Raw genomic sequence first — 13,667 nt, forward strand, 5'->3', positions numbered from 1 at the left:
TGTTGTGTGTGTGTGTGCGCGTGTGCGTGTTGTGTGTGTGTGTGTGTGGTGGGGGGGGGGGGGGTAGGGTACTGACTGAGATCGAGATTGCTAACTTCCCTAGTTTCTAACAGGTTTGGTGGCATGCCCTGAACATATATTAAAAATGAGATATTCTGAAATGGTATTTCCAATTTAATTAAAATTAGCTCCACTGGTTAATTACTATTATCTGCGAATCTAACAGCACCCCGTTGGAGCTCATGTCCAGTTGACCTTTCATTCAACCAATCAAAACCTTACTTGCAAAATTATGCCAGTGGGCGTCAGACCACAATTAATTTTGCTATGTTTCTATATAGCCTTAGTGGATATAACATTTTTATTAATATCAACAGGCCCGTGGATTTTTATATATACCTTTGCCTGCCTGGGGGAAACATACCCTGAAAAGGACAACCCCTGTTAGCCAGCTCTTTCTCCCAGCATATTGATTTAAACAAACACACCCTCTAAACACACACTTTTTAAATGCTTGAAGGAAGGACATGTTTATTTAACGACACACTCAACACATTTTATTTACGGTTATATGGCGTCGAACATATGGTTAAGGACCACACAGATATTGAGAGGAAACCCGTTGTCGCCACTTCATGGGCTACTCTTTTCGATTAGCACCATCCCTTTGATATACCAGTCGTGGTGCACTGGCTGGAATGAAATATAGCCCAATGGGCCCACCGACAGGGATCGATCCCAGACCGACCGCGCAGCAAGCGAGCGCTGTACCACTGAGCTACATCCCGCCCCTTTTTAAATGCTTGTATGCATATACCATAATTCCTTAAATAGAAACCTGGGCTTCAATTTGTTTCGTGACCTCAAGACCCGGCCTGTATTCAAGGCAGGCCTCTATTCAAGCACACTTCTACTCTCTTTTTTTGCATGCAAAATCTTCTGACATATTGTAAAGTAATATTTTATTGTAGACTACCAAATGTTTTTGTACATTTGCAAAGCTCTTGTCTCACTGAGAAATGAAAAGCCCTTCTCCTTCCCTGTTATAACTATGTGGTTACAAGTACGTTTTTGACGTTATGCAACGGAAATGACGAGTATAACGTGACCATTGACTTGATAGCAGCAGATAGCCTTTATAGAAGGCACGCTTCTATCTAAGGCAGGCCTCTATTGTTTTCGAGACGTTCCGATACCCGGCCTCTAATCGAGACTGGCTTCTATACATAGCAGGCCTCTATTCAAGGATTTACGGTATACGCTGATTATCTGTAAACATCAGTACAGCAACTGCCATGTTCCAAACTGTTTAAACAAATTAATTACTTACGTAGAACGATCCAATTAAACAATTCGTAAGACTTATAATAGCAAATTTACACATTTTGCAATGCATTATTTTCAAGTACATACTAATTAATTAATACCGATGTGCAGGGACGGTGGCAGCAAGTAGATATTGGGGGTGGGGTGGGGTGGTGGGGGTGGTGTCTGAGATCAAAGGCGCAAAGCGCCCGAGTTTCGGGTGGGGGGAATTTATAACCAATAATAGTTTTGATTCAGAATTATGGGGGGTGGGGTGTTAGAGCCCTCACCCCCACTGCCTGATGCCAAGGCTAGGACTTTGTAGGCATATTACTTTTTTTTTTTAGCCAAACTGGTCTGACTCTTACTTACGTAAAATTTAATTCTAGAGTGGTTCGTGGGTTTGCATCGCATAAAAGATACTAAAGCACCGAAAAGAAGGCCTAAAATTCAATAACATAATTTAATGTAGGTATAACACATTTAAAAAAAACAAAACAAAAAAAAAAAAAAACATTTTTAACAGGGATGCTAGTTCTACCCCCAAATCCCCCCTAACGCGGTAATTGTCATGAACCTAATTTTTATTCGTCATATCAGCTGTTGTCATCATGTAACAACTGTCAAAAAAGTACACACGGCCAGAATAAAATGTTGCATCACAGTCTCGGTCAAAGTTGCATCATCCAATGTTAGGCGAGATTTACTAAAAACAAACCATGAGCAGCGCCATCTGTAGTGCAAACTTTGATCTTTAACTTGGTTTACTTTTTCTTGAAAACATTAATTTATGAAAGAAAAAGTATAAATACATGGGGGAAATTGTGGTAAATCGATGTTACCCTTCATCGTCATATTGTTAATACCATTAAACATAAACAAATACCGATGTTATAGCATTTAACGGCTTTCGATTATGTCTTGTGGACGCCTATTTTTATACTTTGACCTGACCTGACCTACCTCGTCCTGAGTTCTAAGGTACCATGCAGTCTACGTCATATTGACTACTGTGTACTTTTTTCTAGCATGGATCATTATGATTATAAATAGGTCATTGTCGTTGTGTTTATCAGCTCGCTTCGAAGACTTATTTATGACAACTATTTCACAGGATTTTAGACATTCTTGACAAATATTTTTCGTTGTGCGATGTAGATGTGGCGCTTGACCGACGTCTAAAGATACCAGCTGAGTCATTGTGGAGTAAAAACTGGATCCCTAATATGCCTATTTCAAAAAAGTAAGTTCACAATGAGAAATTAGTCTAGATATTGAAAGTCGCAATTTCTTTTATTTGTACAAGACCACTATAACTTGATTTATTGGATGGCAAGCCCGTAGCCTTCAAAGTTGGTGCAAGTTGGCCAGTCGAGTCTTAAACAAAATTAATGGGACAGATTTTATTAAAAATAAATACCAGTAACCATGTCATTTTTGTTGTTGAGTTCTTAAATTTTTCATAAACAAAATACAAGGCATTTAAAATAAAATATAACATTGTCACTGGTGTATTATTGTTTTTTAAAAATCGTTTGTTGTGGATCACTGCTTTAGTTTAAAAGCATTCCTTGCATGTTTTGTTTTAAATTTCAGTTACATTATGTCAACCAGTGCCAGTGCATTTGGTAATTTCCAGAGAGGAATGATGGGTGGTATCCATAGAACTGACATATAAGTATGCAATACATATAATATGTGTATAAACAGGCAAAACCCCAGACATACATTGGTCCGGCAAGGGAATATTGATGTGACCTTACTTGTATACATGTACAGTGGTCTGGTAGGGGATTATTCTTTATTGATGTCACATTACTTTATATGGATGAACTAACAATGGGATGATGCTGGATTCTGTAATTTTGAAGGGTATTTAATGAGACGATGCTTCCTGAATGTTCTGCTAATGCCAAGTAGCACTCCAGTTAAAGCCACTCCAATGTTCCTGCTAGCACTAGCAGTATCACCATTTCACATGGGTTGTCAAGACCACGCAAAAAGAAGTAGCCATTTTGAAAATTACTTTTGTTTACTTTGTACAGATATGCCAAAAATAGGACAAGAAATAATTACGTTGAAATTAAGACAATGAAAGTAAAGGCAGAATCAATTTAGAGGTGTCTTGTATGCGGAAAAGTTTGACCAACTAGCATAAACCATTTACCAAGAATTCTCAATCTAAATGTATACTAGCTGAAAAAAATTAACAGACCACTAAACCAAGTTTTAACCCCAGAAAAGGCTGGTAGTAATGCTATCTGGGTTAGGGGGGGAGGAGCACGAACACTGGTGATGAGGGCACCATCTCTAGTTGAGGGAAGGGGCACAAGCCACATTTGTATATATATTTATATAGAGTAAGAAAAAAATTTGTACATTGTATGTAATTGGGAAGCCTTTGATCCCCCTGGTTCCAGCGGGCACCTCTTAGTAAAAATTTGAACAAATTTGTTCGAAAAGATACCCACCAGTCCTATGGGCAGTGTCTTTTTTTCTTCTGCAAATAAACCATTTATTTTCAACTGCATCCATGATTCCATGTCAGTTTTGAACTGACAAATAAATACAATTAATTTATTTACTGTTTAACAGGGGACAACTGACATCTTCGTCCTCTTGGTATGTTGTGGGGGAGTATATCTATATATAATACATGCTAGTGTACTTTCGAATATTGTAGGTGTAATTTTTTAAATGTTTGCATCTTCCCTGAATACTGCAGGTGCATCGCAGAAATCAGTGACAAAATATATATCACATGATTTTTCTTTTGTGTAGTTTAGCACACCTAGACTAAGTGCAGTGCAATAAATTATGGTGGGCACGGCTAAAATCCCACACAGTAAAATAACATTTATCAAGTTCGGGGGGGGGGGGGGGTATTGTCTGATATACGGCTGCGTATAAATTTTTGCCGACTGGACCATGTACGGAAATGGGTCCGAAAAAACAGTTGGTTACAAAACCTCATTGGTAGCTGCATAAATGGACACATACACACAAAACATATCTGCATCGCATATGCACAAGTAGACGTGCAACTGTTGCCTGTGCAAGACATTAGAGCATTAAACATTAAAATATAACAGAATCACAAGCTAAATGAAAAAAGACCTGCAACTTTTTTGGTACATTTAGCAGATTCATTCTTATTTTACCTGCTAGGTCTAAAAATAGACTGATTTTTTTTTTTCGTTAGCCACTATTTCAAGCCCTGTGTACACGGAAACTTAATATTGGTGCTAAATGCAAGACATTTGCCATTATTTGAAAAAGTAATATCTATGTCTTACCTTTTGACTTTGTTACGATAAGAATATAGCATGTCAGATATATCTTGTCGACAGGTACCATATAAAATGTCAAAATCTTGCTACCAGTATTAAAAACAATGATTTTACCTTGATTTTAATCTTAAATGTATGTCGGATATCTAGCTTTATTGGTCCCCTACCAGGTTTATTAGCCCAGTGGTCAAATGCTCGCTTGATGTACAGTCAGTCTAGATCGATCCTCATTGGTGGGGCCCATTTACTTTAGCTATTTCTCATTCCAGCCAGTGCACCACAACTTTGTATATTATTATCAAAGGCTGTGGTATACATATGCTATCCTGTCTGTGGAATGGTGCATATAAAACATTCCTTGCTATTAATGAAAAAATATAGCAGGTTTCCTCTCTAATACTAGATGTTAAAATTACCAAATGTTTGATATCCAGTAGCCAATGATTATTAAATCAGTGTGCTCTAGTGGTATCATTAAACAAAACAAACATTAGTCCCCTACTGGTCCAACCGGATCCATGACGTTTCGCCCCCCCCCCCCCCCCCCCCCCCCCCCAGCCAGTTTGCCCCCCAGGTCTGTTCGCCCCCAAATAGGATGTCCAGTTCAAGTGCATAACCAGTTCGCCCCCACAAAGGTACCAGTTCGCCCCCAGTCAGTTCGGGTCATGGAAATCCTGGAAAGTCATGGAATATGTGTGTACCTCTTACGCCTGAGTGTAATAAAGTTCTGTTCTGATATACGTGTTTGTTCTGTGTTACACTAAACAGTTAGAACAAAAGACCAATCAGAAAGCACATGACTTGTTCAAGTCGGTGAGACATTTCCGGTAGAACAATATCAAGAGTTTACTGTTAAAACATTTAATCAGTACTAGCGAAAGTTTTCAAAGTGACGGTAACAAAACGTATTTTGTTACAATGCTAGGAAAGTGTAAAGATGGTTGGATTCAACATGAAAATGATGTAAAAAAAATTACTCCCAAGTACTTTGTTTCGGCCTGAGCCATGTTTTTTTATCAACAGACGACGTGTTGTTTTAGCGGCAATTAATGTTTCTGTCTAAATCCGTTCGTGTATCATTGTTTTGACATGATAGATTCAAAACAATAAAAGGGTTACTACAAAACACGCCTTCATAAAATATTAATCAACTAGTTTATTACGCTGTAACGTGAGTGTGGGACTGTTACTTTATGTCGCGCATGCGCTGATGTGACTGTGAAATGGAGTACCGGTATTTAATTTTTTCGTTTAACAAAAAGTGTTTTTCTTTCTTTTTTCTCACTTCCACCCTGTGTTGAATAGTTAGAAATCACTACCATGGGATGATAATACAAATCAAGTAATTACGTTTTGCTTTTCGAAGGCAGTTTATTCTTTTTTAGTTCATAACAATTTCCTGCTGGCATAAACCTAAAATAAACACACACACACGCACACGCACACACACACACACTTTAACATCCTCTAAAGAAACAGTACAATAATTGTTTAAAAGTAACAAATCATTGGGGGCGAACTGACTAAAAGTTGGGGGCGAACTGACAAATATTTGGGGGCGAACAGGCAAACAGTTGGGGGCGAATCGTCTGGTACATGGGGCGAACAGGTCAAACTTGGGGCGAACTGGCTGGGGGGGGGGGGGGGGCGAAACGTCTGGTACCCGGTCCAACCTAATGTACTATAGGTTTGGTCTCCATCTATAGGTTTTGTGTCCATCTGTATGTCTGTCTGTCTGTCACATATGGTTACTATACTTTTTTTTGGCAATGCCTCAAAATACCGTAATTGAGCTGAAATTAGGTGTATAGCTTTATCATGTAGTTACAGAACAACTTTGACTGTCATGGAGATTTGCCCATATTGAAAGAGTTATGGCCCCTGAACTGAGGATAAAGTAAGAAATTTGTTGGGCCCAGTATTGCCTCATTATCCGATTCACATAAAAGTTCACATATAGGATTAGGATCAGGACATTTTAAAAAAGTTTGCATTTCACCTCTGTGTCAAAGATCACGGTCAGTGTTGCTAAATATAGAAATTACAACATAATACTCTAGCAACTTCATTTTTGACCCTCTTATCATGAAACTTCACATATAGGAATATGATCATATTTTGAATGAATTCATGTTTGGCCTCTGCATCAATGTTACTGTTACTAAAAATAGAAAGTATGTTATTGCTATACGGATTTAATTTTTTATCTGCTTCTTATGAAATTCACATATACGAATAATGTCATGGCATTTTGAATGAGTTCATGTGTGGTCTTTGTGTATCAAAGGTCAAGGTCATTGTTTCTTAAAATAGAAATGCATTTCACTTCTCATCCAATTTTCATGAAACTGCACCTATGCATGAGTAGGATCTTGTTTTCGCGAGGGGATTTGCTGTGAAATATATCGCACTGTCTTAATAAATGTCCAAACACTGTCATTGGTAATGTATCACTACAATAGTTCAAGCATTTTAATTGTGGAAATATCATAGACAGGATACATAATACTATTTGAGGGATATGCAAAGTGACGTGAGCAAGTCTTGTTTTTTATTATATCGAAATGGCATGGAAACGAAAAAATATTTCACATGAAATTTAAAATCCTATGGCCTGCATTATTTTTTAATGCTGGTTCATTTCTATCTATAACTATTATAAATTGAATTGAACAACTATTAGGTACATGTATTTCCATGAAATAATCTCAACACACAAAATAAATATAATAAATCTGTGTATTTTGCACTAGTGATTTTCTTGAATAATCATAAAATTTGCTGAAATACAGCAGTACGGCTAATGTTTAATCCATACATTAGGCTACACATCGACTTGAGCGGTTTGTAATCGTTCGATCGGGACATTTACAATACTCATGGAAGATTCCAACTTACTACTTCTGGGACCAGCTGGGTTAAACCAGCTTATGTTTATACAACCAGCGGAAGGTGCACTGTTAAAATATGTTGAGGTGGACAATAAAAAACAGGGATGATATTAAGGTGTGCTTAAACGCTATCGCGAACGTCCGATCTAAAGGTCTGTTAATATCCATTGGTGACAAGTCGTCACGGGGACATTTTTTGCGTCTTGTCCATATGCATGTACACATGACTTTACCATTCCAGTGGCTTAATTTTTCATCAGTCCATGGTTCAAATCCTCTCAGTGGAGGTTGATATTTTTCTGTTACATAATATGTCCACATAACTACCATTCCAGTGGCTTCATTTTTCATCGAAATTTGATAAAACATCTCATATAGGAAGAGGATCATAACATCTTGAACAAGTTCGTGTTTCACCTCTCTACATCAAGGGTCAAGATCACTGTGACTAAAATAGAAATATGACATTTCTGCTCTAGCATCTTCAGTTTTCATCCAATTTTTATGACACTTCACATACCTGAATAGGATGCATTGTTACTCTTGTTTCCCCAGTTTTAAATTAGTATCACTAAAAAGAGAACAAAACTTGAAGAAGAGATATGTTTTGATTTCACTTTGCGATCATTTGATGTGATATTTGTATGGTTGACAGAATAGTAAATTTTGGTTGGTACTGGTCTGGCAGACTAATCAGACATTTTCACCTTTGGACCTTGTTCCATGAAATGATTGTAACACTACTATCGTCATAAATACCTACTGTTGTGACAGTAATGTTTTTTTGTGATCACCAGCCTGTTCCGAGATGCTGTGTAACCCATTGCAGCATAGCTTGAATGTCGTCATAAATTATGGTGAAGGGTAAGAAAATGGATGTGATATACATAATACGTTTTATTAAACTTAGTTTTCCTTGATTTTTTTTTTTTTTTGGATCATTTCATCTTATTTTTGTACTGATATCCAATTAAGGTTTGAGCATGCTATACTGGGCACACATCTCGGCTATGTGTGCTGTCTGTCCAGGACAGTGGGTTAGTTGTTAGTTGGTTAGTGAGAAAGAAGAGGATGTATAGTGGTCTTACACCTACCCATTGAGTCATTAAACTCGCTCTGGGTAGGAGTCGGTACTGGACTGTGAACCTGTACCTACCAGCCTTATGCCCGATGGCTTAACCACGATACCACCGAGGACATATAACCTTCCCACAAAAAAATGGGAGATAACTCATGTATTATACATTTGGCAATTTTCACTTTACAAATAAATACTTTGATACCAACGAATACACCCGAAATGTTCCAAATAGTTCAGTTACTAACTGGTCAACGTATTATTTAATTTCTTCACACTAAAGATTTTAATCTTGCAGAGGCACATATGACTATAGTAAGGTTGCTTTGTGGAATGGTTGTTATGGTTACATGTCCCAGCCGTAAAACTCGCCATAAGCCATATGGCACATATTTCAGTACATTAGAGGGGCAGGATGTAGCCCAGTGGTAAAGCACTCGCTTGATGCATGGTTGGTTTGGGATCGATCCCCGTTGGTGGACCCATTGGACTATTTCTCATTCCAGCCAGTGCACCACGACTGGTATATCAAAGACTGGTATGTGCTATCCTGTCTGTGGGATGGTGCATATAAAAGATCCCTTGATACTAATGGAAAAATATAGAGGGTTTCTTCTCTAAGACTATATGTCAAAAAATACTAATTGTTTGACATCAATGTGCTCTAGTAGTGTCGTTAAACAAAAGAAACTTTATAAAAATTAGAACAACAAATATTATTGCTTGAACATGTATTCCAACTTTCCTGTTATGCATTGTATATGTGTATTGATAATTTGGTGTGTATTATATATGTAACACACATGAAAGGGTGTTCGCACTTTTAACTTGCAGTACTTAATGACTTGCTGCATGTGATTTTTAGTGCAAAGACTAATCTCATTTTGCATACTTCTCGTGCTGCATAATTTATAACAGGTGACCAAAGTTTAGTGGTTATTACACTACGCTTCCAACAATTACTGCAAGTCGTGTAGTGTGAATACTGCTTTCATGTGTACATGCATGGTCATGTGATACTAATACACTCTGTGGTAAACAATTTTTAATGCAGAACCTTTTAAAAAAACACATTTATGGCTAAACATTGTAATCTGCATGGTGCCATATATCCTTCCTTAAAGTGAATATTCTGTACCCAGAGATTTATCCAAGAATTTTTAGCATGGTGCCATGGCTGACAGGATTGGGAAAACTAGTGCGATTTAATCATAATTGGTATCTTGTTTAGGCCATTGAATGATGCAGAACACCACTGTTGAATTATTTTATCAGAACAGACATGATTACAAAAATATTTAAGCATCAGTTTGAGAATTTTCAGTGCCACTTTCTTTTGGGAAGGGACCTATGTATGATACTGCAAAATCCTGAATATATCCATGACACCATTGGTATGCTTTACATTGGAATGACATAGTATGCTGCATATACTCTGGAGTTTGCCACACGGGACACCAACCATCTTCCATTTCCAAATGATTTTGTGTAACATCATATCAGCAAAAGAATTCAATCTTATTGATGCACTTCAAGAATTGGTTCCCAATTGCAACTTTTGCAGCCTGTAGCATCAATGGCATTTTAACCAATCGGTGACAGCAGGGGTGGGGAAAAGCCATTTTTTACCGGTCTGGGACCGATTCTCGATCTCTGAGACCGAAATTATTTTTGAAAAACGTTTGCCGGTCCCACTTTTGTCATTCTTGTCGGTCCGAAGCACCTGTCCATTTCTATTATTGGAACAAATTCCTATCGGTCAAGTGGACCAGCCAGCCCAGACATCGGTATCTCGTGCATGATTTAAGATAATACATAAATAGTGGTCAATATGGCTGGTGTTTCAGACATTTGTGATTTTAAAGTCTGCCTAAGTATATCGCCAGTCACTGAAGTTGGACCTACAGTAGTGTCAATCGACTGCCACTAGGCTAGACATTTATCAAAGTCGCTGAGCCGGTCAAGAGATTAAACAGACGTTAACGATAGCACCATTCTTGGTTTAGAAAGCCATCAAGGTATTACACTCCAATTAAAACAAAGGACCCAGAATTTGCAACTGGTTACAGTCAACACCTGTCAACACCTGTGTACGGAGCTGTCGGGTCGAGTGTCCTAGTCTGAAAGCAAGAGGCTTTTGTGCAATACAAACTGCTTAAAATAGCATAAAATATAATGAAATAATCTATAAATGTATTTATTGTTGACTTCAATGTAGTGTATCCAATAATTATAAAGGATTTTGAAAATTAACAAAAGGTTTCCACCTTTTTTTTTAACAAGTGGGAGTAAACAGCTACATGTACTGTTATCTCAAGAGCCAGTAGAAGTCAAATTTCATCCAATCAGTGATTATTTTATTACTCTCTTTGTCTAAACATGTGCTAGCTTAGGCTGTCAAACGCTTCAAACGGTGCCATCTTTTATTAATTTTCAGGACACGGTACTGAATACTCATACTTTTTATACATATATGGGAATTAAAATTCATAACTTTTATTCCTTTTTTATATTATTTATTCTATTATGTAAAATATATACAATTTGTGGGGTTTTTCACTGATCATTATTGTGTGATTAAAAAAAAATTCTTCATGTTTTCATGTTTATCGTTTCACATTCATGATTCAAGATAAAACTATACAAATGTCACTATGATTTTAAAAAACCCCCACACTATTTGGCAAATATCGCTTTTTAAATGTTTTTGTTTTTTTATTCGTTTCTTCCCCTCCCCCCCCTTCCCCGGTAGTGACGACATCAAGTGGGACCGATTGACAATTTTATTTTTCCCCACCCCTGGGTGACAGAACTGTTGGGAATTGGTTTTTGCATGCACAACATTCAGCCACGGTGTCAGCATTAACATCCAGTTTTATTGTGACATAACTGTTATGAACATTAGGCATAGTTAACTTTAATTTATCCCCCCACCCAAAAACACAAAACAAAAAACCAACCACAACAAAAAAGCAAACATTTGAAAATACAGCTTTTTACTACCAGGTTCCTTTATTTTTTTTTTATTATTTGGTCCAATTTTGTCAATATCTAATACTTCAATTTTAAATGGCATTCACTTAACTTTGGTAACTAGCCGGTACACATTTTTGTTTATGGCAGTTTAGGTTTTGTTTTACCATGAAGTACTTTTGAATATTGTGTTTTACTTTGGAAGTATTTGGTAGTCTTAGATTGGTTTTTACCAAGAAAAGTTACCTCTTGGAGCTTTCTCATTATACACAAGATCCAGGCTATGGAACTTTGACCTTCAGCTATTTTGACCATCAAAATATTACTATTTAAAGTTTTTCTTTAATGACCCACTAGAGCACATTGGCTTTTGGAGGTCAAACATTTGATAATTTTGATATATAGTCAGGGGAAACCCGCAACATTTTTCCATTAGTAGCAGGGATCTTTTATATGCACTTACCCACAGACAGGATAGAACATACATAGTCATGGTGCACTGGCTAGAATTAATTTTTACTATTTGGTACTAATTATGATAAACTCATCCATGGCAAAAGTGAATAAATAACAGAAATAATAAATATTAAAATGTTTATGATTTTGTGCCAATACCATGTCAGAAATCATGATATACCTCACTCCTCTATAAACAAATTTGTCATTAAATTTATTTGCTTCACGAGAATGACCATAAGCAAGACAAACTCTGCAATATTGTACAGATCAGATCTGCAGAAAATTCTCATCCCTAATATTTTTTTAAAACTAGAATACAGTCAAACCTGTCTTAGTGGCCACCTGTAATCAGCGGTCACCTGCCTTAAGCAGCCATTTTTTTCCCTCCCAAATGATTTATAATGTAAATGCGCCTATAATAAGTGGTCACCTGTCTAACATGGCCAACCGCCACCTAAATCGGATCCCAAATCGCTAAAATACCTGTATTAAGCAGCCACATTAAATGTTTACTATTATACAAAAGGAATATTTTAACAACAGCGATAAAATACAGCAAATAACCGATCTTCACACCTTCAGGAATACTAGTACCCATACAGTCCCGACATCTCTACTGTGTATCAATTAAGAAAGTATGACTCTGCAGTGCATCTAATTGCCTCTGGGCAGGCTACGCTTGACATTTGTAGATTCACGTGCTATATAACGATACACCGCATGAAGTAGGAATTAAATAACTAAATAGAAAAAGAAAACAAAGTTGTTGAGAACAGTTAATTTAATACATACCATTTGCATATTTTCTAAAGGAGACCTGTCATAAGTTGATTTATAGTCAACTTTGAAGCACACACCTGTTGATTAGCAGTACAGACGGTAAAACAAGAAACAACAACAAATGTTTTAAAGACTATGTGTGGCAACCTGTAATCAGCAGTCACTTTTATGTACTCCCTTGTGTGACCACTTAAGACAGGTTTGACTGTATATATATATTAGTTTTTTTGAGATAATGGTTACCTATTGTGGATAGCCTGTGATCAGTCATAATAGCTCTACTCAACATGTGGTAGTTTTGAAGTACATTAAAGCTGAAACTTTCTGTCTTTTAAATTATTTTCATGCTTGTATCCAATTAAGGTTCAAGCACACTGTCCTGGGCATACACCTCTTCTGTCTGTCCAGGACAGTGGGTTAGTTGTTAGTGGTTAGTGAGAGAGAAGAGGGTGTAGTGGTCTTACACTACATTGAGTCATTAAAACTCGCTCTGGGTGGGAGCTGGTAGCCGGCTGCGAACCCTATACCTACCAGCCTTATGTCCAATGGCCTAACCACGACACTACCAAGGCGTGTAACTGAAACTTAAAGGGTTAACTCCTGTTTGTAAAGGTCTCACTACACAGATGTCATCTGCCATTGAAACCCATGTTAAACTGCCCAACTTCAAGTGAAGATTGCCCATAGAACGGGTTCTTGTTGGCACTAACAAAATACACCATTGCGAACATACATTATATAAGCATTTATATTCATTCCAAAATTGTGAACATTTCCGTCTCAGTTTTTTTCTATATGACCGCATCCGGCTGTAGTACCGGTCCGAACAGGTGGTTCATAAACCGATTCACTCCGGCTGTCACTTGCACTATATACCCATGTCCCAAAAGG

General features: G+C 37.3%; 1 protein-coding gene across 2 annotated transcripts in view; it reads left to right on the top strand.

The window, feature by feature from the left end:
• The first annotated feature begins 2,297 nt into the window (after positions 1–2,297).
• LOC121371656 (hypoxia-inducible factor 1-alpha-like) overlaps positions 2,298–13,667 on the top strand; it is a 188,245-nt gene continuing 176,875 nt past the window's right edge. For both annotated transcript variants that reach the window (XM_041497704.1, XM_041497706.1), the window contains exon 1: positions 2,298–2,548. In XM_041497704.1, coding sequence (XP_041353638.1) covers positions 2,532–2,548 — 17 coding nt within the window. In that variant the 5' untranslated portion in view covers positions 2,298–2,531. The remainder of the gene's footprint in view (positions 2,549–13,667) is intronic.

The sequence above is a fragment of the Gigantopelta aegis genome, chromosome 4, assembly GCF_016097555.1.
Source record: "Gigantopelta aegis isolate Gae_Host chromosome 4, Gae_host_genome, whole genome shotgun sequence".
Taxonomy (NCBI): Eukaryota; Metazoa; Mollusca; class Gastropoda; order Neomphalida; family Peltospiridae; genus Gigantopelta; species Gigantopelta aegis.